The following is a 25,192-nucleotide window of genomic DNA, read 5'->3' on the forward strand; positions in this document are numbered from 1 at the left end:
AAATATTTCCCTGCACACCCGGACGCACTAACAGTTGCAAAAGCTTTAGTTAAAGAAATAATACCACGATTTGGTATTCCTGAAAGAATTTATAGTGATAATGAAACACATTTTGTCAACAATATCATCACTCTAATGGCAAAGAATCTAAAGATAGAATTAAAAAATCATTGTGCATACCACCCTTAATCAGCAGGATTAGTGGAAAGATTTAATGGAACAATAAAGTCCAAACTGAGGAAAACTATGGAGGAAACGGGAAAGAATTGGATTTATTGTTTACCACTAGTAATGTTAAACATACATGTAACACCAACAGGCACAGGTCTTACACCATTTGAAATGATGTATGGGAGACCTTACGTGATCCCACAGTTGAAACCATTCACTTGAACTGATGAAGCAGCAGAAGAGACATTAGCTGATTATATGAAGAAAATGTTGACTAACAAAAGTGTTCAATCTGCTAACTCTGTTCCAACACAGGAGCCTGAACAACAAACATCTATCGTTGTTCCAGGGGACTGGGTGTTTGTCAAGGTCATTAAAAAAAAAGCCCAAGGTGGGAAGGACCGTTCCAGGTTCTCCTGACCACGCCAACGTCAGTAAAGATCGCAGAAAGAGGCTCCTGGATCCATCTCTCACACTGTAAGAAAGCACATCAGCTATCTTCTCTGGAGAAAGACTCAGGTGAGACCTAGATCACTGACCTCAGCATCTCCATGGGATAGTCTGGCTACAAAGGGGAGTGAAACCAACAGGGCCACTCGTCTCAAACCAGTGAAGAAACCATCAGTACCTGGAGATAGTAGGAGGGAAGTGTCTGGGGTTACTGGCTTTCTCCGAAAGAGACTCTGATGACAAATGAACAAATAATTGATTTAAATTATATTTCTATTTGCCAAATATCGAAAGGGATAGCTTTTAGTGAAAACGAAGATTCTAGCATTAAACTGCTTACTATATTTACTGTGTTGTTCCTAGCATAGCCATTAATGATTTATCTGTTAAATTGAGTTATTTCTTAGAAATGAACATGGAGAGGCCACGACCATGGCATCCGTTTAGACAACCAGGCCTCTGTGGCCTCAGGGGTACAATCTGTTGTTTACTCTGTATAACACTTATCATTATGCTCCCAATTATATGGTATGAGTTGCAGGTAAGCAAGAACCAACACCCACTCAATGAGACCGAGACGACCACTGACAGAACCCCCGCTGAAGAGGAAATCAAAGTAGGGAGAAGATCATTGAGAGGTAGTAAGACACCATTAACACTAACCTTTATTGAGGGACAAAGTAGTGCAGCAAAGTTCGATCTCTGTTCTGTCATACATTGTGGTCAAAACCAAGAAGCCCATAAGAGGTCAGACAAATATATCTGCGAAACTTCTCAAACAGGTTTTTCATATGATCAGTGGTGTGGTTATTGGGATTATGTCATCAGCAATACTAGTCCGTATATCTGGGGTTACAGACCAGGAGGGGCCTCAAGTGGAAAACCACTTAATGGTCGACTAACGCTTATTAAAGGACAATCCTCACCAAATTGCAAAAGAGATAATTGTAATCCATTACTGATAACCCTAAAGGATCCACAAGTGAGTGATAGCGGTTTGTATGTTCTAGGAGCCTATGAATCAGGCACCGACCCACTTGGCCAGTTCATCATAAAAGTAAATAAAAAACAGGAAAGCAGTATTCCAGAGCAACTACAGAAAAACATTGTGACTTACCTAGATCTCACTAATGCAACTATAATGGATAAAGTAGCTATTGAGACAGGGTTTGTTGAGACAAATGAATGGCTTCGATGGTTAATTTATACTGCACAAAACAATAAACCAAATACAACTAACTGTCTAGCATGTGCGGCAGCCAGGCCTGGGTTAGGCACAGTTCCATTTCCCTTAAATCAAAACAATGATCCAGATGGATTTCAGTGTATGCTCAGGCTATTCAACTCTCCTAACCCTCTCAAGGACTGTACCATCTTGCACTATCTGTTCCCTCCAACTGCAGAAACCCAACCGCCTCATTTCAGCCCGTATGCAGGTAATTACACCTGTATCGAGCGAAGAGGATCGGGGCAGGATGTGGGGGAGCTGTCGTGGTGCAACGTTACATTATCAACTAACGGCACAGGCATTCAGGACGACTGGTTAAAGGACCAGTCCACTCCTCGCGCTGATGTGTGGTGGTTCTGTGGAGGTAAAACACTGAGGTCAATGTTACCTTATGACTGGAAAGGGAAATGTGCTCTGATCCAATTAGTTATGCCATTCTATGTATTGCCCTTGACTGATACTGTAGCATCAAAAGGAATGTTCAAATCACATAGAATAAAACGCAGAACAAATCCTCTCAGATCATTTGATACACATGTATACATCGATGAGATCGGGGTGCCTCGAGGGGTACCTGACGAATACAAAGCTCGAAATCAGGTAACCGCAGGATTTGAGTCATTGTTCTTTTGGTGGGTTACAATCAATAAAAATGTAGATTGGATAAATTACATTTATTATAACCAACAACGGTTTGTGAACTACACACGAGATGGGTTTAAAGGTATAGCTGAACAATTAGAGAAAACAAGCCTGATGGCATGGCAGAACAGAATGGCCCTGGATATGCTCTTAGCTGAGAAAGGAGGGGTTTGTAAGATGTTTGGTGAGATGTGTTGCACCTTCATTCCAAACAATACAGCCCCTGACGGAAGCATTACTAGAGCCATCCAAGGCCTCTCTCACAGGAGCTGGCAGAAAATGCTGGTGTAGACAACCCCTTTACCAGAATGATGGAGAATTGGTTTGGGAGGTGGAGTGGACTAATCTCTTCTTTTCTAGTCTCTATTTCAGTTGCAGCGGCTCTTCTTTCTGTCTGTGGTTGTTGTTGCATACCATGTCTACGAGGACTCATCCAAAGGCTGATTGATACCGCCATAACAAAAACTATGATGTACCAATACATACCAACTGATATTGATGTTGATGAGGTTGATAATGAAAGTATTGTTTAAAAATGTGCCTTGTGATGATGGGTGAACGAACTATGAAGTACACTATGACAATCTGTGAAGAAGAGTAGTGTGTGGAAAATACGGATGAACCTAATTCATTTGTATGTATATAGTAAGAATTCTTATTGTGTGATGAAATGCTTTAAATTGAGTTTTTTATTTTCTGGAAGTTCATAAAGTATTAACAGGAGGGAAATGTTGGAAAAATTGTGATACTTTATGAATAACATAAACATCTTAGAGGGAAACTGTATTATCCTGTATTATCCTGAGAAACTGTATTATCCTGAATAGAACTTTCTATTATTGTAAGACAGGTGTTGTCCGAGAGGAGCGCAGTGACCTTCGCTGTTTCTCCCGGCCAGTACACCAAAACATTAACTATGATAAGGCTCTATTATGTCTGGTCTCACGGATTCTGTGTATAAAATTCTATGTGAATCTTGCATCCGTTGAACATTTGCACTGTGAGCTCTGGTGTGTAACTTGTTCCCTTGCTGCAAGAATAAATATCCTACTCTTATAATTTTCAGACGGTGTTCCTGAGTTTTATTTGATAATTTTCCTAACAGTTAACAATGCATCTATGATTTGTGATCCTGATTTTTCATATTGTAATTTTACTGTATGTTTGCTCCTCTGGACACTTCCATTCTTTCCCCCATGAATAGGTTCTAATGAAGGATAGCGTTTTCTCTAATCCAGATTGTGGCTCTAAGAACAGTGGGTGTCATTATGCTGGACAGACTGAACAAATCTGAAACAAATTAGTGATTTGTGATATTGGGCTATACAATATCAATAATACGGGCTTGACTTTACTTGACAGTTTTTATTTTTACAGTTTGACATTTTCATTCTGTTTGTAAAAATAATTCTATAATACATAAAATTCCTTATTTCGAAAAGTTTCATAATAACAGAGTCTTCAGGTTTAAAACTATCAGAAAGAGCAAGAGAGAGAGGGGGAGATAAATAGAAAGAGAGAGAGAGAGAGAGAGAGAGAGAGAGAGAAAGGGAAGGAGAAAGAGAGAAAGAAGAATTCAGGTAAGAGAGCAGAAAACAATGTGTGTGAAACATGCAGCAAATGTACAAGGATTTTTACCCACCCATAAAATGTAGCTTCACAGTAACAGTGCAAATTCAAAATTCAAACAAATGCAAACAGAGTTTTGACTTCATACTATAACATCATAAGGAACATGTATGCCGTCATAAAAAGTTTGTCCTCATGTCACAGACCATTTTCCACATCCCCTCTGCATTTTTGACCAGCAGAGGGCAGACAGACCCAGAGATACAGCTCTGACATTCTGTGAATACCTTGACGACACAAAGCAACATCAACATCACACTGAAGTTTCCAAATGACAAATAGAAGTTCAATAGTCACTCAAATTTTAGCACTGGAGGTAAAGTTTCATCTTACAGGCCTGTAATAATTTGTGATGTTTTCTGTAAATCTGGTCGTAATTGTAGGAAAATAGGAATTTCCTTAAAAGAAAAGTTCACTTCAAACCAAAATTAATATCAATTATTTACAATTAAAAACATTTTTCTTCATACTTGAAGAATTGTTTGCTTGCCTGTTGACATATTTTAGTTTTTCATGTTCAAATGACATTTGAATGATATCACAGTGACAACAAACTGTGGTTAACCTGTAAATGATCACATTCACCATTGTGATTTACAAATGTGAATTTGTGAAAAGGGATTCTACCAAAATGTGTGATCTGCAGGTAAAAAAAGGAACACAGGGAACCCATAGAAGACGGTGGTAAAGATTAACTGTTAATATACACATACAGAAGTAATAATATCAAGTAAAGATACATAATTTCAATACTTAACATACAGTTAATTAAAAAAAAAGGTGTATGAAAAATATTATGAGCAGATGCTGGGCTACTGAAAAATTATGGCAAAGAGTTCCACAACTCTGAATCAAAGTCCTGGGTCTTAATTTAATGCAGCATTCACGGCTCTGGTGTTGTACTTGAGCTTTATAAACGGCCACATAATGATGCCATCCACACCAAAAACTAATCCCATGACATGCCTTAAGGCTGTGTTCAGACTGCATCAAAGAACAGAGTCTCATTCATTTGTGTTGACACAATAGATTATTCAATAGTGTGAACACAACACTACTGTTTACCACTGAGATGGAGGATAAAGTGATTGACATTCTTTTCCGTAAGATTCTCCAAATGTCCAAAATCACTCACTACTCCCTCTATAGTCCACTATATAATGAGTTTGCAATGTTTGTAGTGCTGTCCGAATGTATAGTGAGAATTATTATACCCTATGTATTGGATTCATAGCATCCCACAATGCATCATGAAAAGTAGTGTACAACCGATGGTCACTAGCCAAGCAAGCATAATGCATTCAGGCTGAAAGACAAGAAAAACAGCGCAGAGACCGATGGGCACACTGTATAGTCCTCGATGAGTGAATAAGTGAGTGATTTCAACACAACCAGTGTTTCATAAATATATTTGTCAAACTAGACTTCCTGGCTTCATCTTTTCACCAGAACCTATAACACATCCCCAAAGGAAACTCTGCTCTCTTCTGTAGAAGAGCACCTCATCACGTTATTGCGGACAGGATTCCCTCATGTAATTGTCTTTTTAAAACATGCACTTTCATTTTCAACTCCTGTTCTCTGAAACTTGCTCAACTTATGCCCACTAGGGTTGTCAAAAATATCAATATTCAGATACTAATCGATACTAAAAATTAGTATCGGATTAGATACTCAATTGCAACAGTATTAATACCAACAGTGCCGTCTTCGCCTCCTCCAGTTGACACACAACTTCATACAGCACCACTGCAGGCAGGCAGGCAGGCAGGCACACAGCCTATCTCGTCACTAGCAGTTGAACACATGAACACAAGTTGACGTTCATAACACTGAGCTGGCTGGTGTCGCCAGTATAAAATTAAATTAACATGGAAAGTGCTGCTGCTGAAGGGCCTTCGCAACCTGTTTTAGTTGAAATTGGAAAAAGTGCCATTTGGAATTATTTTCCATTATTGGTATCGAAAATGGTATTGAGTATTGAGTATTCTCCTGGGTATCGGTATTGAGTTTGAAATTCTAGTATCGTGACAACCCTAATGTCCACTGGAGGCTGTGTCATGAATTCCTATCAGATCCTAATTTCACCAACGAAGAGGGAACATAACATAACAGGATTAACAACAGGATTCATCAGATTCAACAAAAAGCCTTAAAAATAAAGTATGATGAGTGTTATTAAATAAATAAATAAAAAATAAATAAATACTAGTTCCAACACTGATGAAAACTAATAATTATGGTAATTTTATACCTATACCTTAAAACATTTTTAAACGTTTTAAAACAAGATGAGTGTTTTTGTGTCAGAAATAATCTCCGTCCATACTAACACATCTAAAAACACATATCACATGACCATTCACCTACACTGGGCATGTGCAAGGTGATGTAAACAGGAAGTAAGCAAAGATAGTTGTGACATTAAAATCCAGAATTTAACTGAACAGCTAATAGCAAATATAACAAGGTCAGTAACACTTGTAGTTCATTATCATGTTGTATTTACTACTGGTAGTTGAGCTAATAAAAACTGATTGACCCCTTGTCCACTGCCAGTCAGGTTTGTCTTTCTGTTTGTACTTCCAACAGGAGGAATGCTCAAAACTTCCCCCAGAACACTGTGCAGGTCTGATCAGCAGCTACTGGAAAAGTTGATTTTAGGTTATTGCTGTCAAAGGATGTTGGAGCAGTTATTATCGAAGTATTTAATAAAGTAACAAAAGTAACATATAGTTTGTGTGATATGAGCTCATGGACACTGTGTTTGTCTACATGTCTGACTCAGATGAAAATCAGATCAGATTCTATGAACAATCGATGCAGAGGACCAGCCAATAACAAAAGGTATCAGACAATGGTTAACATTGTGTCTTAACCATTGTATGATGAAAATCCATTCAAAGCTTTAGAGGTATTTTGCTCGTTTTATGACACACACACACACACACACACACACACACACACACACACACACACACACACACACACACACACACACACACACACACACACACACACACAGCCCACAGGCCATCAGTCAGCTTTATCCTTCTTCCTTGGTGTGACTTTACTAGCCACTACAGATCCCACTGCTCCGACACCTCCTGTAACCATGGAGACACTCCCTTTGACCAGTCCTACACTGGCTGCCGGCACACTGGTCACAGCTGTTTTGGTGAGCTCAAAACTTTTAGTTCCTACCCATGCAACACTCCCAAATGTTGCACCAACAACGTTTCGTGTCATGCTGAACAGGCCACCTCCCACTCTCCACATGACTCCGCTTTCTGGTTTGGGGTGGTCCTTATCTGTGTCTGAGACAGAGAGACAGATAGATAAACATAAAACACTAACAGACAGGGAGACAAAAAAGAGACAGAATTTAATATAATCTAAACTAGATTTACCACCTCACGGTTGTGTGCCTCAACCAACCAGCAAAGTATCAGGAAATATGATATAAACCTGAGTTACAGGATTAAATAATGATGTCACAGTGAAGTAAATTGTGTCATAATTAGTGTATAAATTTGTGAGTTATAGGAAAAACCATGTTTTGTGTGGTCACAATGACCTTTGACCTCCAAAATCTAATCAGTTCGTCCTTGAGTCCAAGTGAGCGCTTGTACCAAACATGAAGAAATACCCTCAAAGCGTTACTGACATTCACAAGAATGGGATAGATGTTCACAGCTGTCACCAGAGCGGAGGCATAAAAACACCATGAGAGTGAATGAACAGTAGTGCGGTACATCAATCAGGTAATTGTTCTCTCCTCTCCAAGTTTAATGAAAATGAATAACAGTGATGTGCCTCTCACTCTGTCTGTCTTGCTAACCCAGCTGGACAGTGCATCTCTGTCTGTCTGTCTGTCTGTGTCTTGCTATGTCTGTGAAAAGTGAGAGTGAAATTCAACTAGCCTGATAAATGCCAACAGGCATGAAACTGGAGTTTTCCAGCGGCAACCTTGGTTTGACCAGTCCAGACACCATTTTAAAACAACACAGTGATTTTATCGTTTGTCAGTCAAGGTTTAGTTACAACTCATCCAGATGGAAACCAACGGATTAACAGTCACTATTGATTAAATACTGAATTTAAAATGTTGATTAGCTGGGCCTACTGCTAATCAACATTTTAACATGTTACAACATTTTAACATTTTTAAATTTTTCCTCCTGTTCTCTGTCCAGTATATGGATGCACATATCTCAGTAAATAACCATACAGTATTCGGACAAGCCATAGAATAAATAGTATTTTATATTTGACAATTTATGAAGAGAAATGTGAGGGAGCCTGCTGCAGCTAATAGAAATAAGAATAAAGCCGCAGCCATAGCCTATAGGCTTATGTTTACATTGTACAGCCAAAGCTAATTGTATTATATTGTGAGGACTGGACTAATAACCACCAAGGATAATTAGGATGTACTGAGACACATACTATATTTGAGACCATTATGTCCACAATGGGACAACTAGAATTTGGACCCAGCCTTACTGTTTTCCAGGCCTGGTCTTGAATACCATATGGGTATGAGTGGACACATGTAGATGTGGTTCCTCACCATGTCTGTGTTCCTCTGGGAGGTAAAGGGGGACTTCCTCCTGTTCTCTGTCCTCACAGCTGTGATGGTTGTTGGAGTCCACAGGAGATGAGGGGCTCTCCTCCTCCACCTCTTGCTGTGAAGTCAGCACCTGAAATTACAACATCAACTGTTGATATTACAAAAAGTTCTGAACTATTTATTGAAGAAGTGATGTTTCTTGAAGTAGAAGCTGCCATTGAGTTTTTCATTAACTTAGGTAAAAAAAGGTATAAATTATAAAACTGAATTGAATTATTGCCCCATTATTAGGGGCAACCTCAATTAAAAATATGTTCTGAAATGAACAAAATAGTGTGTCAGTGAAATCTGACACACTATTTTTTTCTATCTTCCTTATGTTTTGGCATGTTATAACATCAAAACACTTTAACCAAAAATTTTAGTCTTTAAAATGTTCAGAATGAGTGCTTCTACTCATATCATTGATCACTTTTTTTAAAATCACTTTTACTTTTTAAAAGAGTTTTCTTTTTCCATTTTTCCATGTTTGATCTTTTCAATTCCTTTTCACCCACTTCAACTCATCCATACTTTAAATTAAAAACTTTATTCTACACTGAAACAGCTCACAACACTTACTGATCAGTAACGTTTCAAGAAAGTCTCTCTTTTTTTAAGTTATTTTTTTGGGCCCCGAGAACACATTTTTTATTATTGTTTATTCATTATTATTGTTTTACTTTTTGCTGCATTGTATTTACTATTTTCACTATAAAAATAAATGAAACTATGTAGTCCTACCCACTTTTCTCAGGGGTGCCCAAGCTTAGTCAGATTATCACCCATATTGACCCGTGTGGTAAAGGTGAAATGTGTCAAATCACAAAACAAGTCGTTTTTCTACATAAAAATGTCACTGAATAGGATGTAAAAATTAACCATATTCAACAAATTCTCATCATTTCATCCTTATGAATATCACTACAGCTTTATTATTATGAGAGCTCAATCTATTGAACTGTTGACGTCAGCTACTGTACAAACTGTATGTTATGTTATGTTTCTGCACAGCAGGGCCGTATTTCACAGCACAATATGACTTTATTTACATCTGCAAGCACCTCCCCAGTTAACGATAGCTCAATGGGAGTTAGTTGATTTTGCTAAAATAACAGAAATCATTGCAGAGTTTCAAGGGTGAAAAGCGTTTGTGTCCATGAGGCTGAAATGCGTAATACGCACACAAACAAAAACTAACAAAACCAGCAAAAAGCAAAACAAACCGTTAATCGATAACACACAGAGACATCTGTGACTTTCCATAGCTGATGTTGTTGTGACAGACTGTAGCGTTAGTGAATATCAGCGATGTCACTGACACAGCAGCTCTGTCAGGTCTCAGGTCCCTTTATGAGAGCCTGAAGTAAAACCACTACCTATCTCTTACCTTCATTCCGTTACAGCAGCTGTGCTTCACTAATGTTCCTCCGCTGTGTGTTTTACAGTTCTTTCTTCTCTTGTTTTGCTGTCAACCTGAAAGCGGAAGTGACGTCGCCTTGTTTCTTGTGTGCTAGTAGCTGTAATGGCAGCGAGAGGCCGCGGAGTGTCAGCAGAGACACCTTGGAGAGTGTCATCCTCATCATCTCTAACCTAACACTGTTAAATAAACTTATCAACAGATACTTATTCATAACTTGAGAGGATTTAGTAAATACAGTGATGATGATAGTAATGTCATAAACTTACTTAAAGTGCCGTAAGAAACAAAACAAACCAAAAAAAAAAAAAAAAGAAGAAAAAATAGAAACGAAACCCGACTTTACTGGAGGTTATTCAGTTTTTGTCTTCCATGTGAAAGACACTGGAGTCCGTTGGGAATGTGATCGGCCGAGTCAGCCCTAATATCATGAATTGTTCAGTATCATCATGATGATAGTGATAATACACAGGAATGGGAATTAACGAAGTACATTTACTGGAGTACTGTACTCTTTTACTTGAGTATTTTTTACGCAAACTTGTGACTTTTACTCCTCTACATTTGAAGACAAATATTGTACTTTTGACTCCACTACATTTCCATGCAGGACTCTTACTTTGAAGTATTGAACCAGAGCTTTTAGTCAGTGGAATGAATTTTTATTTTATTTTGAAAATATGATAGACCATACACTGTTTTCATCACAGGAGAAAAACAATTCTTCACGAGTGGACTTGATTTTATGCTGAAAATATTGGAGATAGTTCAGTTTTTGTCTTCCATGTAAGAGACAATGGAGTCAGCCCTAATATCATGAATCCTTCAGTATCATCATGGAGATGCTGATAAGATAATACGAATCATTGTAAAGCAAATCATTAAATGTGTAATTAAGTTATAGTAGTTTGTTCAGTAATCATGGTTGGATTCATCTCCCACAGGTCCCAGGAGAATAGCTCCACCTAGTTTCTCATCCATCACTACAACTGTTGAGCACAATGGCCACTGTAGTTTTTAGCAAATGATGGATGAATTTGTTGGGGATTATTTTGAGCATCAGTATCACAGCCGGCATCATCACGAGCAGTTAAAACCACATTTGGTGATCTATAATAGTAATAATAAACTTCACTTAGCTAATATGGCCTTGTTATTGTTACAAGGCACTTTATAAAGGAAAAAAAATGCATTCACTTCAATCAGATCTTCAGGCAGGGAGTTTCAAAGACGAGAGTTCCTCACTGCACTCACCTTGTGTCATGAACCATGACTGACAAACAGACAGAAGGGCTCTGTTTGAGGATCTGAGGATCTATGCTCTGGCTTGTAGGGGATCAGTAATGTAATTCAGCAGCAGTAACTAGGAGTGAAGTGTTTCCCAGTGAAGAGAGGCCAGAATAGGGATGTAATGATACATTATGAGAAGCTGAGCAGCTGGCTTAACCCTGAATATAACAAATAGCAATAGTCAAGATCTACTGATGTAACAGCACGTAGCCTATGACCTTCTCAAGATCAGCATGAGAGAGGTACAACCTGATTTCAGAGAACCTCCTCAGCTGGAGAAAACATGTTTGGACAACTCTTGTGACATTTGTCAAATGAGAGGCCACTATCATTTAACTGGTTTGATCTCTGATTGGTGAGGGACCAAATAAAGTGCTTTCTGATTTATTTTCATCTAGCTGAAGAAAATTCTGGATCATCCAGTGCTTGATTTAAGAAAGACAAGGGGCCAGCTGCCATAGGTGGCTTTCAATGACAATGATAATTACTGTGTTTGCGTATAATGTGACCAATTAGTAATAAATCAAGAACTGAGATCAAGATCAAGTAAAATTAGCAGTGAACGACCACCAGCATCAGTTGTTAAAAGATTGGTTATATTAGTGAGAGTAGTGTTGGTGCTCTGACATGAATGGAAACTTGAAAACTCAATTTTCAGGAAACCAGTTTTTCTAAAATTCTTGGTACCAATGGCAACTATGGTAACTTAAAGATGGGTCCAGAATTTTTAAAACTAAGAGGGCTCATTACAATTACATTACAATGGTTAAATATCAATGAAAACTTATAATAAATAATAGTAATAATAAATTTAGTAGGCAAGATATCCAAATTAACTGATGAAGACTTTTTGCTCGTCTTTACACTGAAATAACAGTGACATTATTACAATGATATGAATGACATACAGCATAGTATGCAGTGCCTTTGTTTAAAAACTGTCCAGTCTTTTTTTCAATATATTGTTACTAGAATGCAAGTAGGCCTACACAGCTTGCTTGAGAAGTTCATAGACATTTTGTTTCTTGTTTTTCTGTCAGAAACTGGTCTCAGTTTGGGGTTCACAACAAATTGGATCAAACAAACCTGAGATTAATGAATGGCCTCCTGACCCCACACCTCCAGTCCATAAGAGTACAACCTGAAACCTTTTTGAAACCAGTCATCCAAACCAGTAAGTGAAGATGAAAAATATTATGTACCAATACAAAATGGAGGGAGTAACATTGTTGATATTTCTAAGGGCTGATGACCACCATCACAATTTAAGGACAGGTTCACAATTTTTTAAGTCTATTCTAAAACAGTACTGACATGCCTATACATCAGCTGAATGAGTTTTTATTCATGAGGGTCAGTCAAACCCAGTGGTGGTCTTTCAAACTTTTTGAAAGGTCAGAGGAGACTTTACTTATATCACAGTTGTCATGTTGCTAGTACACCATAACATGATTGTGAAACATTTGCTTTCTAGCTTGGCCAGCCAAAAACTGTTATTATAGTATGAAAGTATTTGAATGAATGATATCTGTAACGTGTTGAGGGATAATTTTTTTCTATTGTCTCTCAGGTTCTGTCACAATCTGGAGCCTTCTGATTCAAAGAATATCAGTCTCTAATAATCTTTAAATAAGGCCTTAAAAATCTTGAATCCTTGAAATCAAGAATAACACTGATATAACTTTCAAATCACTAAGAGACAAGATGGTCAAAGAAAAGCACAGTGCTCTACCAGGTTGATTGAAGTGGTAAACCTCAGAAATGAAGCAGCTACAGAGACTGTAAGTATTTTTTTAATTGCCTTCGTTTGTTGACTCACAGTTATTTATGAAGTAATCATTACCTAATAATTCATCAATATACAGTAATATCTCCCACTCTGTTCTCTTGTGGCTCATCATTAATGCATCCGTAGTTTAGATCTTCTTATTAATGAGTCATTAATTATCAAGTCGTTTCCAAATGTTGTTTAATCTGCTTTTGACGATGCCGGCTGTGACTGTGATGCTGCTGCTGAAAATAATGACCAAAAAATTCTGTCATCATTTGCAAAAAACTATGGTGGCCATTGTGCCCAACAGATAGATAGATAGATAGATAGATAGGCACTTTGTTAATGTCCACACCTGGTCGTTTTTGATCCACTCCTCATTCGTTCCTCAGTAACTGCTCGCAGTTTTGTGTGCCATATTGTAAAGTGTTACACAGTTCTTTTGGTATCAGCCTGTTAATGGTTGAGGCTCTCTCCTGTGAGGCTCCTCTGAAAAGCTGTCAAAAGGTCACCATTAGTCAAAACTTTATTTGACTGATTTACACAAACTTTGGGCCATTGTATTGAAGAGTTGAGTCACAGTATGTGAACAGAAACACCACTTCCTTCTGTTTCCTGTGAGAACTGACCTTTGACCCCAACATCTTGCTCCCAGCATCGAGTCAGACACATGATCTCCCCTGGGAGCCTATGCTGTACAAGGTCCCTGCTTTCCTTTCTTGATTCTCTGTATATTTTTTAACTCTTAAAATCTAAAAATACACTTGAGTGCGGATGTTGCTGCTGCGTTACATAAGCTTGTGGGATTGAAGTGTCAGGAATGAGAGGTTGTACAGAAAGTTTCTGGATCTTAGTTCTCATAAAGTAAACAATCGTGGAAGAAAGAGCAGTTTCCTGGAACAGCTTCACACAGGAAAATCGACACAGAATTAACTTCAAGCTTCATGCTTTGGCCACTTTTTATTATGCTTGAGGAAAAATGTCACAGGTTTCCTGAGCTCCACTTTAAAAGCCAACACTAACAGTAATGAAGTCAATTATAATCAAACTGTATTTTGTCTATATCCCAGAATTTTATGTACCGAAGCAATGTTACCATTGTCATAGTAAAAAAGAATGCATCCTGGATAATGCCTCTGTACATTCCCTATTCAACTGTTAATACAGATAATAGGTATTTCTGGTAAATGAAACAGTAAATTATTTCATCATCATTTTATATTAAATTTAGGATTATCCATGCAGTGTTACTAACAACACTTGCAACACTAACATGACAATTGTTTTTGTTTTTAGTGGCCTGTGGCCTGATATAAATAACTGTGTGTAGGATCCCTACAAAAAGTGCACAATAAGGACAAAAATATAATTTATAAAACGGTGCGCACATGGACGAGCTAGATATCCTGCCCAATACACTCCCACGGTTTACCATAAATGGTCAATGGAAAACCATCCATGAATATTGGCAACTATGTTGTTCCTGGGGAGAATGAAAGTGTTACAATGGTTCCAATTGAGAGGCTGATGGCTGCAAAAGCTGCTAAGGAAGTCAGTGCAACATACAGGTACAAAGTGGTCGGACATGGAGGTGAAGGCCTTCAACACCTGTCTGTACACCACCACCACTGCAGTTAAAATCATATTTAACAGAATATGCATAGTATTAAAATGCAGTCAACCCATGGAAAGCTGCTGGACCAGACAACATTCATGGTTGGGTGCTCAGAGACAGTACTGATCTGTCCTGAGGTGAGGAAGAGGAAGATTTGATAGACTTCAGTACTTCAGAACATAGTGATTCCACAGAGACTGTTAGGGAAGCTGAGTCTGCTGGGAATGAACACCTTGCTTTGAAATAGGCTGGACAGAACCCAGTCTGGCACCCTTCAGGACTGTATGCTCAATCCACTGCTGTTCACTCTGCTGACACAGGCCAAACCACACCCTTAAGTTTGCAGATGACCCAACAGTGGTGAGGCTCACCAGGAATGACTCACGATGGAGAGCAGAAGTCAGTCAACTGGTAGACTGTCGGCTCCTGCAACACGACAAAAAGTTGAACTTGACTCGACTTCTGCACCATGTTGGCCAATCACATACATAAATAACTTTATTTATTTTTAAATATGTTTTATCGAGCCAAAGAAAATCATACATACAATGAATTATCATACCAGTGCTCATTTTCATAATAGAAAAGAATTATGAAATTATATTAATATAGATTCATATTTATAAAAACATATGCGATGAGGGTAGGATTGTCCTTGGAATCTGAACAAAATGTGTACATACAAATAATAAATAAGGGAGAAAAGATTAGTCTGAATCTAAGACTATGTAAGTAGATAAATCTAAGTAGAACCACAACTCAGATGAGGTAGTCCTGGAGTGGTAGTTTTCTACCTTTATCTTAGACTTAATTTCTTAAATCTCTCCTGATACATACATTACTTTGTGACATGAATGCTGTATTTCTGCTGTTGACCTCATGATTGTCACAATAGATGATATGATAACTGCCATGAGAATATTCCACAGATGTCTGCCATTGTGTAGTCAGAGCTACACAGTATTGAAAAAACCTGACACTGCAATATGCAATATGACAAGTGTATCCTCTTCTAATAAAACAAAACCCCCCTCTTACTTCTACCGCTCTTGGTTCAACCTCTCCAAAAATCAGCTTGGACTCTTCCATCTTCAGTTTCACGACACCAGCATGGACAAGTCATGAGATGTTTGGTAAAAACAACAAATAAAACATCCACCCACCCCACCGTAGCATTGCTCTCTCACTGGAGCCTTTTTTTCTCTCTTTTTATGCAAATCAGTTAATCAGTACCCTCCTGACACATTTTTGCCTGTGTTTTACATCATATTGAAAACATTTGCTCCTTATTTATGATCACTGTAACAGATTGATTGTACTTTATTGGTTATAATAACTGTACACAGCACACAAGGTTATATTCATTTTGGTATTCATCAACATTTTTCTGGTTATAAAAAACATGGATATATACAGTATATATTCCAACAACTCCTCCAACCTGAACAACCATACAGGTCGAAGTGGTGACCCTATGAAGGCAGGCATGGTTACAATAATATACAAGCAGACTGTACTAAGAGTGGCATACCTGCCTTTGTCACCATGGTTACTATAATAACGGTCATGGCTTGGTTAGGTTTAAGAAAAGATGGTGATGGGGGTTAAAATAAGTACTTCCTCAAAATTAGACGATCGATATTGTCATGGTTACAATAATAACAACAAATAGTCATGGATAACATAAACAACATAAACTGTTGGTTTCACATGGGAATCGAACACTGCTCTCCTGTTTCATATTCATCCATCCACCACAACTGCCTCCTGACATGGACTTTGTCTCTCTTTAAACTACATCACCACACTTTTCCCTTTGCTCTAAATGTTGCTAAATGTCGCCTAGCAACAAAACCCAACTATGGGTCATAATAACCTGCTGCACAAACAACCTATAGGCTTGAGGACAGTATACCAGATTCACAGGTAAATTTCAGTGTGAGAGCGTTAAGATGGTGGAGTGGAGAAAGAGGTACAAGTGAGTTGTGCCACTCGCTGGTGCGGCGAACTGGGGCACAGAAACTGGTGGTAGTCCAGCAGAAGTAGCCCCACAGCAGAGGTTACAGTTATCATCTGTATTCTTGTACTACCACTGCGTATTGGGGTTGGGTGTGTATTAGGGTGGTTGATCTTTTAGTGATTACAGCTGAGCAGAGGCAGAGTGAGGGAGGGCACCTTGTGTTCATCAGAGTTTTATCGTTGTCTAAGTTTAGATCTTGGCTCACAGACAGCTTCTCAAGTAACAAGGCTGCTGCAGGCTGATTTCAGCCACTCAACACTGAGACAGAAACAGAGCTCCACTCAACTTTAAAGGGAGACGAGCGAAGCCACAGAAGAGTGGCAAGTCAGAATAAAATAAGTGCAGAGGCAGGGGAGGAGTCCTTCACACCAAACACTGTAATATAAGGAGACATTTCAAACAGGACGCACAGATTTAGAGAGAGGAAGAGGAACAAACTGGACTATTCTGCCTGCAAACAACTCTTCACCACATCAGTCTATCTCTGCTTTCAAACTGCTGCCACTGGACAATGACAGAGGAAGCAAAGGTGGAAGTCAGCCTGTCTCCAGCCTCCGGGTCTGAGCCGCAGGCTCCACATTTTCTGCGAGATGTGATCTTCCATGGCAAGTTAAAGGTGAGAGTCTCCACTAGATCTGCTCAAGTAGAGAAGCCACAGTGTGGACAGTCCACAGAAAGTTGTTACAGGAAGTATTTTGTGAAAAAGAAAAAAAAGCTTTAAGCTAAGAACAACAACAATTAATTTGACATAACTTTCAAACCTCTTTAACCTCCTGTTGTGTCAGTGAAGACATACCACTGGTGTTTGGCCACAAAGACACTAAACTTTATTTGGAATTGTATTGGAGATACCACAGTTTCAAAAATAACAAACATGTAACGCTGATATTTGGGGAAATATGAATAAAATTTGTTAGATCTTTGGATGGATGGTTCAGCTGATAAAAAACAAACAAACAAAAGATGGAGTCTCATGTTTTTGACTTGTATAAACAACACAGAGAGTACAGTAGAATTAAACAGAAAAAGAGGGAGGGGCATCAAAATCACATAAACAACATAAACATGAACAAAGATAAATATTCAGATTTTCCAGCCAGATCTTTTTTAACATAACAAAAGTTTTTCCATTCTTCTGTGTTCATGTCAAAGTGACTCAACTAAAATAATCCACTGTAGAAATGCAGCTCTGATCCACATACACAGAGCTGTATACATGAGGTCACAGTGTTGACGACCTGACACAATGACCGTCACTGCAGAGCTCATTCTGCTTATTGACAGACCACTACTGCACAACTCTTGACTGGTGGTCTGGGCAGCAAAGAGCTCATAAAAAACGCTCATTAGACTTGCAAGACAGAAGAGACATGGGGCCTCCTTCATGAAACATCTGCACACACAGATTTTACCCTATATGTATGTGGAGATTCATAAATGTTTTCTTATTTCTACGCTAGAGCAAAACATACAAGTTTTAAATCATACACCAGGCTTGTGCTCAGCTAATGGAACAGCCCAGCTGTTGGAAGATGTTGACTGTTTGTCTGAGCATTTTGTCCGTGTTCATTCTTGACCCCAGAAACAGCTGTGCTGGAGCATTATATTTCTCTAAGTGTTAAGAAAAATCCATCCTGTGGTAGATGTGTTTTACTGTAATACAAAAACTGTTGACCTGTTGACTGACTTGACATTAGATGCTGGTGCACTGCATAAAATAAGTCACTATTTTTGGCGTACTACACAGATATCATTAGAGTTGCTAAATATCTGACTGTGGTGCCATTTACTTTCTCCAGTACTGCAGGTGTGTGCTCACATGTGGTCAGTGTCCTGTTCTTGTGACTGCTATGTTCATGTCCAAACATGTGATATACATGTGGAATGGATTCCACAGCACACTAGTGCCCACCTGCCAGGCTGTGGGCATTGTCACCCAACTGTTCGGTTGCCCACCTTCAAACAGGTTATCTGGGCCAGAGTTGTCTGAACCATATCTTATTCTTTGGTGAAATCATTACTGATTGTTAAATTTTGTGTTCTGACATTGTTCAGACTTCAACTTCCTGCCTTAAAGAAAATGTTTTTCATATGTAATGTATCAAGAAAAAAGACCAGTTCTGAAACATGGGTATTGTATTATAATTTAATACAACAGTAATACAATACTCAGCTCTATTTGGTGAGGTCTCTACAGGTTTGGGTGGTGTCCTTTGAGTAAAAAAATGACCATGGCACTGAGGGTAATGAAGGTCTCAGCTATTCTCAGAATCATCGTGGCCATGAGGATGAGACCAGTGTTACTCCCAGGAGACAGAGCAAAACAAAATAATGGTCAAAATCATTACAATAAGTCTACCCATATAAAGGATTTATGAATGGTTTATGACTAGTTTATTAATTAGCTTGTTAGCTGTTTATAAATCATTTGTTTTCAAGTTGTTATAACACATTAGATAAAAAGGGCAACAGTGACCTTTTGCTTGCCAAAGAGTGATCCCACATGTATCTGTACTGTTCAGTCTCATATCTCATTAGTTACTGAGCTTCCTTTGTTTTCTCCATCATCCAGTGTTTGTACCTGCTACTCCTTCACATATTTGTATAAATTGCAATTTATATATATTATAATTCCTGCTATCAGATTGTTCTGCACACTAGATATTAAAATGGAGATGTTTTTTTTTCCGGTTGTTATCTTCTTTAGGACTTTAGCATTGCAAGTAATTACAAACATTTATAACTGATAAAAGGGAGCCTTATTGTAAAGTGTAAAACACATCATAATTTCTTAATGAGTTACAATAAGGCTCCTTTTACCAGTTATAAATGGTAGTAACAAATTAGTAAGCTCAATGAGTAGTAAGCATTAACTTGATCTTGCTAAATAGTGAACCTATATGACAACTGTGTTATAACTTGTTTATAATTGCTTATGTATGATTTAAAAAGTGTTAACAACTGAATTAATAACCTAATTATAGACCATTTATAAATCCTTTATAAGGGTAGTGTTATTGTAAAGTGGTACCAAAACATCTAATAACAACCTCATCTCCTACAGTGGAATCCAGAGTGGAGGTGAAGCAGCAGAGGTGAAACATGTAAACTAGTGTGGTTTTTCTTGCACATGTGAATTTCTTTTTGTGTGTGCCCTGCTGGGGGAAACTCAAGCTCTACGTCCATACAGTGCAGTAATGAGCAGGGGAAATATGTGCCTAGCTTTTTAATTGAGCGTAATAAACCACCCCTATACAAAATCACATAAGACAAATACAACAACAAGCCAAACTCCTGAAGAAATTTTGAATGTGCCTGCTGCTTGGTGCATATCCATCACACACGTTTAAATTTCTACAGTGGACATTACTTTGAGTTTCATTCATGTTGTAGAGAATTATCCTAACTCTGACCTCAGTCACTGCAGCTATCCCTTAAAAAGCTCTTTGAAACTGCAAGGACTGGCCAAAGTGACCTCACAATGATGGTTTCGAACCTAAATTTGTCCCCACAACTATAGCAAGACACACATGTACATGCCCTAACAGTTGATCTACTATAAAGCTGCTGTGATTTCTCCTGCTAGAACAGAACAACATGGACAACAGTAAAAAATACCCTGAGTTAATCAGGCTCAGTAGCAAATCACAGTCAGTTGTGTGAAAGTTTGGGTAGCAACTGCACTTGTGTATGTCTGTGGCAGACAACAGCTTTTAAGATGAAACTTGTGTTTGAAAATGGGATATCGGAGGTAAACTACGAGTCCGATCACCTTACCACGGCCATCCCAAGGCTTCAATAAAGAGATTGATATCTTTTATGTACCTGCAGTTTACAGTTGAGGTTTTATTGCAGTTTAGAAACTCCCTTCAACTCTGTTGAGGGCAAGTGCTTCGGAGTTTAGTTTAACATGGGCGTCTATAGCCACATTTCGACCAAAAAGTATGTAGAATTTTAAATTATTTTTTGAAGTCCTGTTGCAGTTTTTTTACCTTCTCCCTGACCTGTTTCGCGGTGTGGAAAATGTGTTCGTTCACTCCAGACTTTTAGCACACACAAAAAGCAGCAGGCACATTGAAAATTTCTGCAGGAGTTTTCTAGTTTACAGTATATGCTTTACTCACAGGTGTGTGAACTGAACTGGATATGATGCATCTGTAGCACAAAATGTCAGTTCTAAAGAGATAAGACAGAGACATCCCCCTCTCCTCTCCCCAACAAAAAGTTGTGTGAGCACTTTTTCTCAGCTGAAAGAGACAATGTAGTTTGAAGTGGAGGCCTTGTTAATGTTCAGCACCTGTAGCACCAACCTTAAAAATGAGATGAGCAGCAGAATATATGAAATCACATAACTCTGACACACAAATAACAGCTGGAGGCAACTGACCTTTACACCATATCTTTAATGAGTATAATGCAAATACTAAAGCCCTTATGTTGGTGTGATTATGATATTAAAAGGATAACGGCTTAAACTGGGAGATTCACCTTCCCTCAGATCTGCAGCCAGATGTTATACACCTGACTTTATAAGAAGAAGTACAGTAATAGGTTCAGGTTATGACACAGCTCATAATTCAGACACTATTTATGTTTCACGATTTACATCCAGTGTCTTGAGGCCCCTCAAGTCCCTCTGCAGATTTCCAGAGAGTGTGGACTTCCCAAAGCTGCTACCTATAGCAATATGAATATCACAATATTAAAAGGTATAGGCAATACTACTACTACTACTACTACTACTGATAATAATAATAATTATGAACAGTAGAAGAACACATTTTTGAAGACTTTATTTTTGTTTATGTGGTGACGTTTGAAGATGCACAAAGATCCTGCACAGACTGAGTAATTTGGATTTTTTTGTTGTAATCTGGTGTGAGGATTCTCATCTGAGGTTTTAGTGTTTATCAGATCATGTAAAGGGACGGTGATTCTGTCACACTGTTTTGTTTTGTTTTGCTTTCTCTGATCTCATAGTGTCATTTATGGCGGCATCAGGTCACAAAACCACTGTACACACATAATGCACCACCAAATGGAGAAAATTAGAGGTTAACTCATGAACACAGCAGTGTTCAGCAGCTTTCTCTCAGGAGACAGGAAAACAACACAAAGCTAGATAAACAGTGAATATTTACTTTTCAGTTATAAGATGCACAGTATTTCTAATGAATGCTGGTGTTGCTCTGTGACTGGGATGCGTAAACAGACAATTGTTTGCTAGCAGATTAGCCAGATCATTTTTAAAGGTTATGATAGTTGATAAAAAAAAGTGTTATGTCTGTTTCTGTTTCCCCCTAATGGCCAAAATAATAATTTACTGCAGGTTTCACCACAGTTTATTTGCCAAAACTATGATCTTTGAATAATCGAAATTCACCATGCTGCCATGAATGAGTCCTCCAATGAAAACTCACAATCTTTGGAAATTAGGCGGCTTCAGTGTAAAACGTGAAATTTGGGGCAGATTGAAAAATGTATATTTGAGTTACTGCAACTTCCTGTTTCATGGTGAAAAATTGAAATTCACCACACCACCATGGTCATGCTGTTCACGAGTCACAGTTTTCACATTCAAACATCATTGAAGTCTTAAGCATATTCTGACCAACTTTGAGGTCGGTGTGGTCAACCTACTAGGAGGAGTACATCAAAGTGTATAAATAAAACTGTATGAATAAAACTGAATATTGGCATTGAGATGTCTTCAGGCTGGGGCTCTTATAAAAAATATAAAGTTTTGGGCAGTTTTGAATATGTGTTGGAGTTATAGCAACTTCCTCTGTCATCATGAATCATCGAAATTCACCATGCTGCCACGGCAAGTCATCCAACGAAAACTCAGATGTTTTACAATTTAGCATTCTAGAGGTCTTAAGATTAGACCAACCAAATATGATGTTGATCTGGTAAATTCTCCAGGAGGAGGAGGAGTTAAAGTACGTGTGTGATAGTGTTTTGTTCTGATTGTCTCTGCTCCAGTGGCGAATGTGGTGTGTATTTCTGCCTGGATTGAACCAGTCTCTAGTCCTGTTAAGTGTGTGTGCAGCTTCCCTGCAAGATAGGTGAGTGTCCAGCTTGGCTGTGTTCAGCCTCTCCATCAGGCACTTTATGGTTATTTTGCCTTTTTTGTTTTGGGTGTAATCCTGGGTGGGGACCAAGCAGGAGCTGGGGAAATTTGTGTTTCCAATTGGACTAGTGGCGGTTTACTTCTCACTATGCAGGACATGCGTGCTGTATTTGCCACTGGTGTTTGTAAGGTGAAGATCATATAGGGGGTGAGCTGTTGTGAATTGGTTAAGTTATGGCAACGTTTGATGTACTTACATTCCTTTTGGCTGGGAGTGAAAGCCGATGTGACACATTTCTGTAGAACTTGTCACACATGCCAACTTGTGGGTAAGCCAAACCAGAAAGTGCCTCCAGCCCCTCTGCCTTTTGAACATGTCATTGTGTTAGTCCCCTGCCCAAAACGAAGTCTGATAACCAGTTCATTGTGAAAGTGATGTGTGTTTCAACCTGGTTCCCTGTCTCAGCTGTTAGTAAAGCCTTAATAAAGTTCTTCACTACATTTGGGTTGCCACATGTGGTACAGACTGACCAGGGTACAAATTTCCTGTCTAAAAAGTTCTAACAAACTCTGCAGTCTCTAGGCATTTCACACTCAGTGAGCAGTGTTTACCACCCTGAGTCAAAGGAGGCACTACAGCGCAGGCACTAGACTTTAAAGTCTATAGCTGTTTCCACTGCAGGAACTTTCCCCAGGAAGCAGGAACCTTTTGAGGAACTATACGCGTTTCCAACGCAGAAACAGGGTCTAAATTCACTTTCAGGGTAATTGGAAAGTACCACCCCCTGACCAGGTACCTTTTTGGGGGTCGATCAAAGGTTCAGGAACTTTGGGGGGTGTGGGCTGCAGTGCTGAACATTTCAGACTTTTTTAATTTTAATTCACCCTCGATGTTTAAGAGTCTGCACCAAGCGGACACATTTTCCACAGCGCGAAACGTGTCCGGGAGAAGGTAAAAAAAAAACGAAACAGGACTTCAAAAAAATAAAGGATCACAGCAACGTGAGTAGCTAGGGTTGCCATCCAGCACAAATAATGTGCTCGTGGATAATGTGGATCGTCACAGGGATGCAATTTGTCCCATATTTTCGTTCATGTTATGTCTTCAAAGTTCTGTGAATAATGTAATGTCAAGTAATAATTTTGCATAATCTTCTTAAACTTTAACTTAAACTTTAAGTTTGGTCGAAATGCAGCTTATATTACAAAAGTACTGTTGAGAATGATTGGGATGAGGGTCTGCCATTTAAGCTCTTTGCCATCTGAGATGCATAGCAGGAGTCTCTTGGGTTCAGTCCAGCTGAACTCATTTTTGGACACAATGTGCATTGTTCATTGAAGGTGTTGCAGGAGCAGTTCATGTCTTGTTCTTCCTCTGGAACCATTGTATTGGATTTTGTCTCCAAATGTAGGGCGCGATTGAATAAAGCAACTGCACTAGCGAGAGAGGCTCCCCCTTGTTCCCAGGTTGACATGTAGCTGTGGTTTGACTGTAAGGCAAAGGTGCATGAGTTCCATTCTGGTGATCAAGTGCTTGTTTTGTTGCCAGTACCAGGGTTGGCCCTCACTGCTTGTTTTCTAGGCCCATATGTGGTAGAGAGGAAGGTGTCTGACACCGAAGAAAGACCCAGCTTTGTCATGTCAACATGTTGAAACCTTACTTTCCCAAGGACACATCTCAGATCACACAGATGAGCCCTGAGATGTCCACCTCCTTGGTGTGCTGACATCCTCACTCTATTTCACTCTTTTCTCACTCTGTTTGGTGATGTGCCTTCCCGTACCACTGTTCTACAGCACAATATTGATATTTGTGGTAGCTGATGCTCTGTCCCATGGGTGAATTGTGGTCCTCTGTTGGTATAGTACAACTTGGTGAGTAGATATTGAGTGATTTCATGTGGGACGGGGTGTTACGACCCCAGTTGTTGTGTCCGGTGCTGCTGCTCTCTCTCCCTCCAGGTGTTGCGCCTCCTCCAGTGATGAGGATGAGCTGCATGCAGGTGAATCTATTTTGCTGATTAGTGGGAGGTGACAAATGGAAGGATAACGGCTGAGTTGAGGGAGTGGGCCAGTGTGGCAGCGTGTTTCCAGCATGTGTGATACTCCTTGTGTGAAGGAGGTTGTTTTTCAGACTTGGCCTGAGGTTTCATTTTGTCCTTTGGTTGTTAACCCTGGAGGTTGAGAAGCCAGTGCTTTTTGTTGTTTTGTTTTTTTTGCAGGACTTTTGGGTTGCCTTTGATAATAAAAATTATTTGTTCCCTCACACTT

The 25,192-nt window shown here is 38.9% G+C and overlaps 2 protein-coding genes across 2 annotated transcripts in view; one reads left to right on the forward strand and one right to left on the reverse strand.

The window, feature by feature from the left end:
- Positions 1 to 7,147: 7,147 nt before the first annotated feature.
- On the reverse strand, positions 7,148 to 10,194 carry LOC111219104 (transmembrane protein 263-like). The gene is made up of 3 exons (XM_022741696.1): positions 10,123 to 10,194; positions 8,694 to 8,823; positions 7,148 to 7,437 (listed from the first exon to the last, which is right to left on the reverse strand). The coding sequence occupies exons 1-3, from the start codon at positions 10,126 to 10,128 to the stop codon at positions 7,157 to 7,159; spliced, it is 417 nt and encodes a 138-aa protein (XP_022597417.1). The 5' UTR covers positions 10,129 to 10,194; the 3' UTR covers positions 7,148 to 7,156.
- A 7,165-nt stretch (positions 10,195 to 17,359) lies between these two features.
- LOC111219086 (anoctamin-1-like) overlaps positions 17,360 to 25,192 on the forward strand; it is a 159,564-nt gene continuing 151,731 nt past the window's right edge. The window contains exon 1 of the mRNA XM_022741674.1: positions 17,360 to 17,464. Coding sequence (XP_022597395.1) covers positions 17,360 to 17,464 — 105 coding nt within the window. The remainder of the gene's footprint in view (positions 17,465 to 25,192) is intronic.

The sequence above is a fragment of the Seriola dumerili genome, unplaced genomic scaffold (assembly GCF_002260705.1).
Source record: "Seriola dumerili isolate Sdu_G_001 unplaced genomic scaffold, Sdu_1.0 BDQW01000056.1, whole genome shotgun sequence".
NCBI lineage: Eukaryota > Metazoa > Chordata > Actinopteri > Carangiformes > Carangidae > Seriola > Seriola dumerili.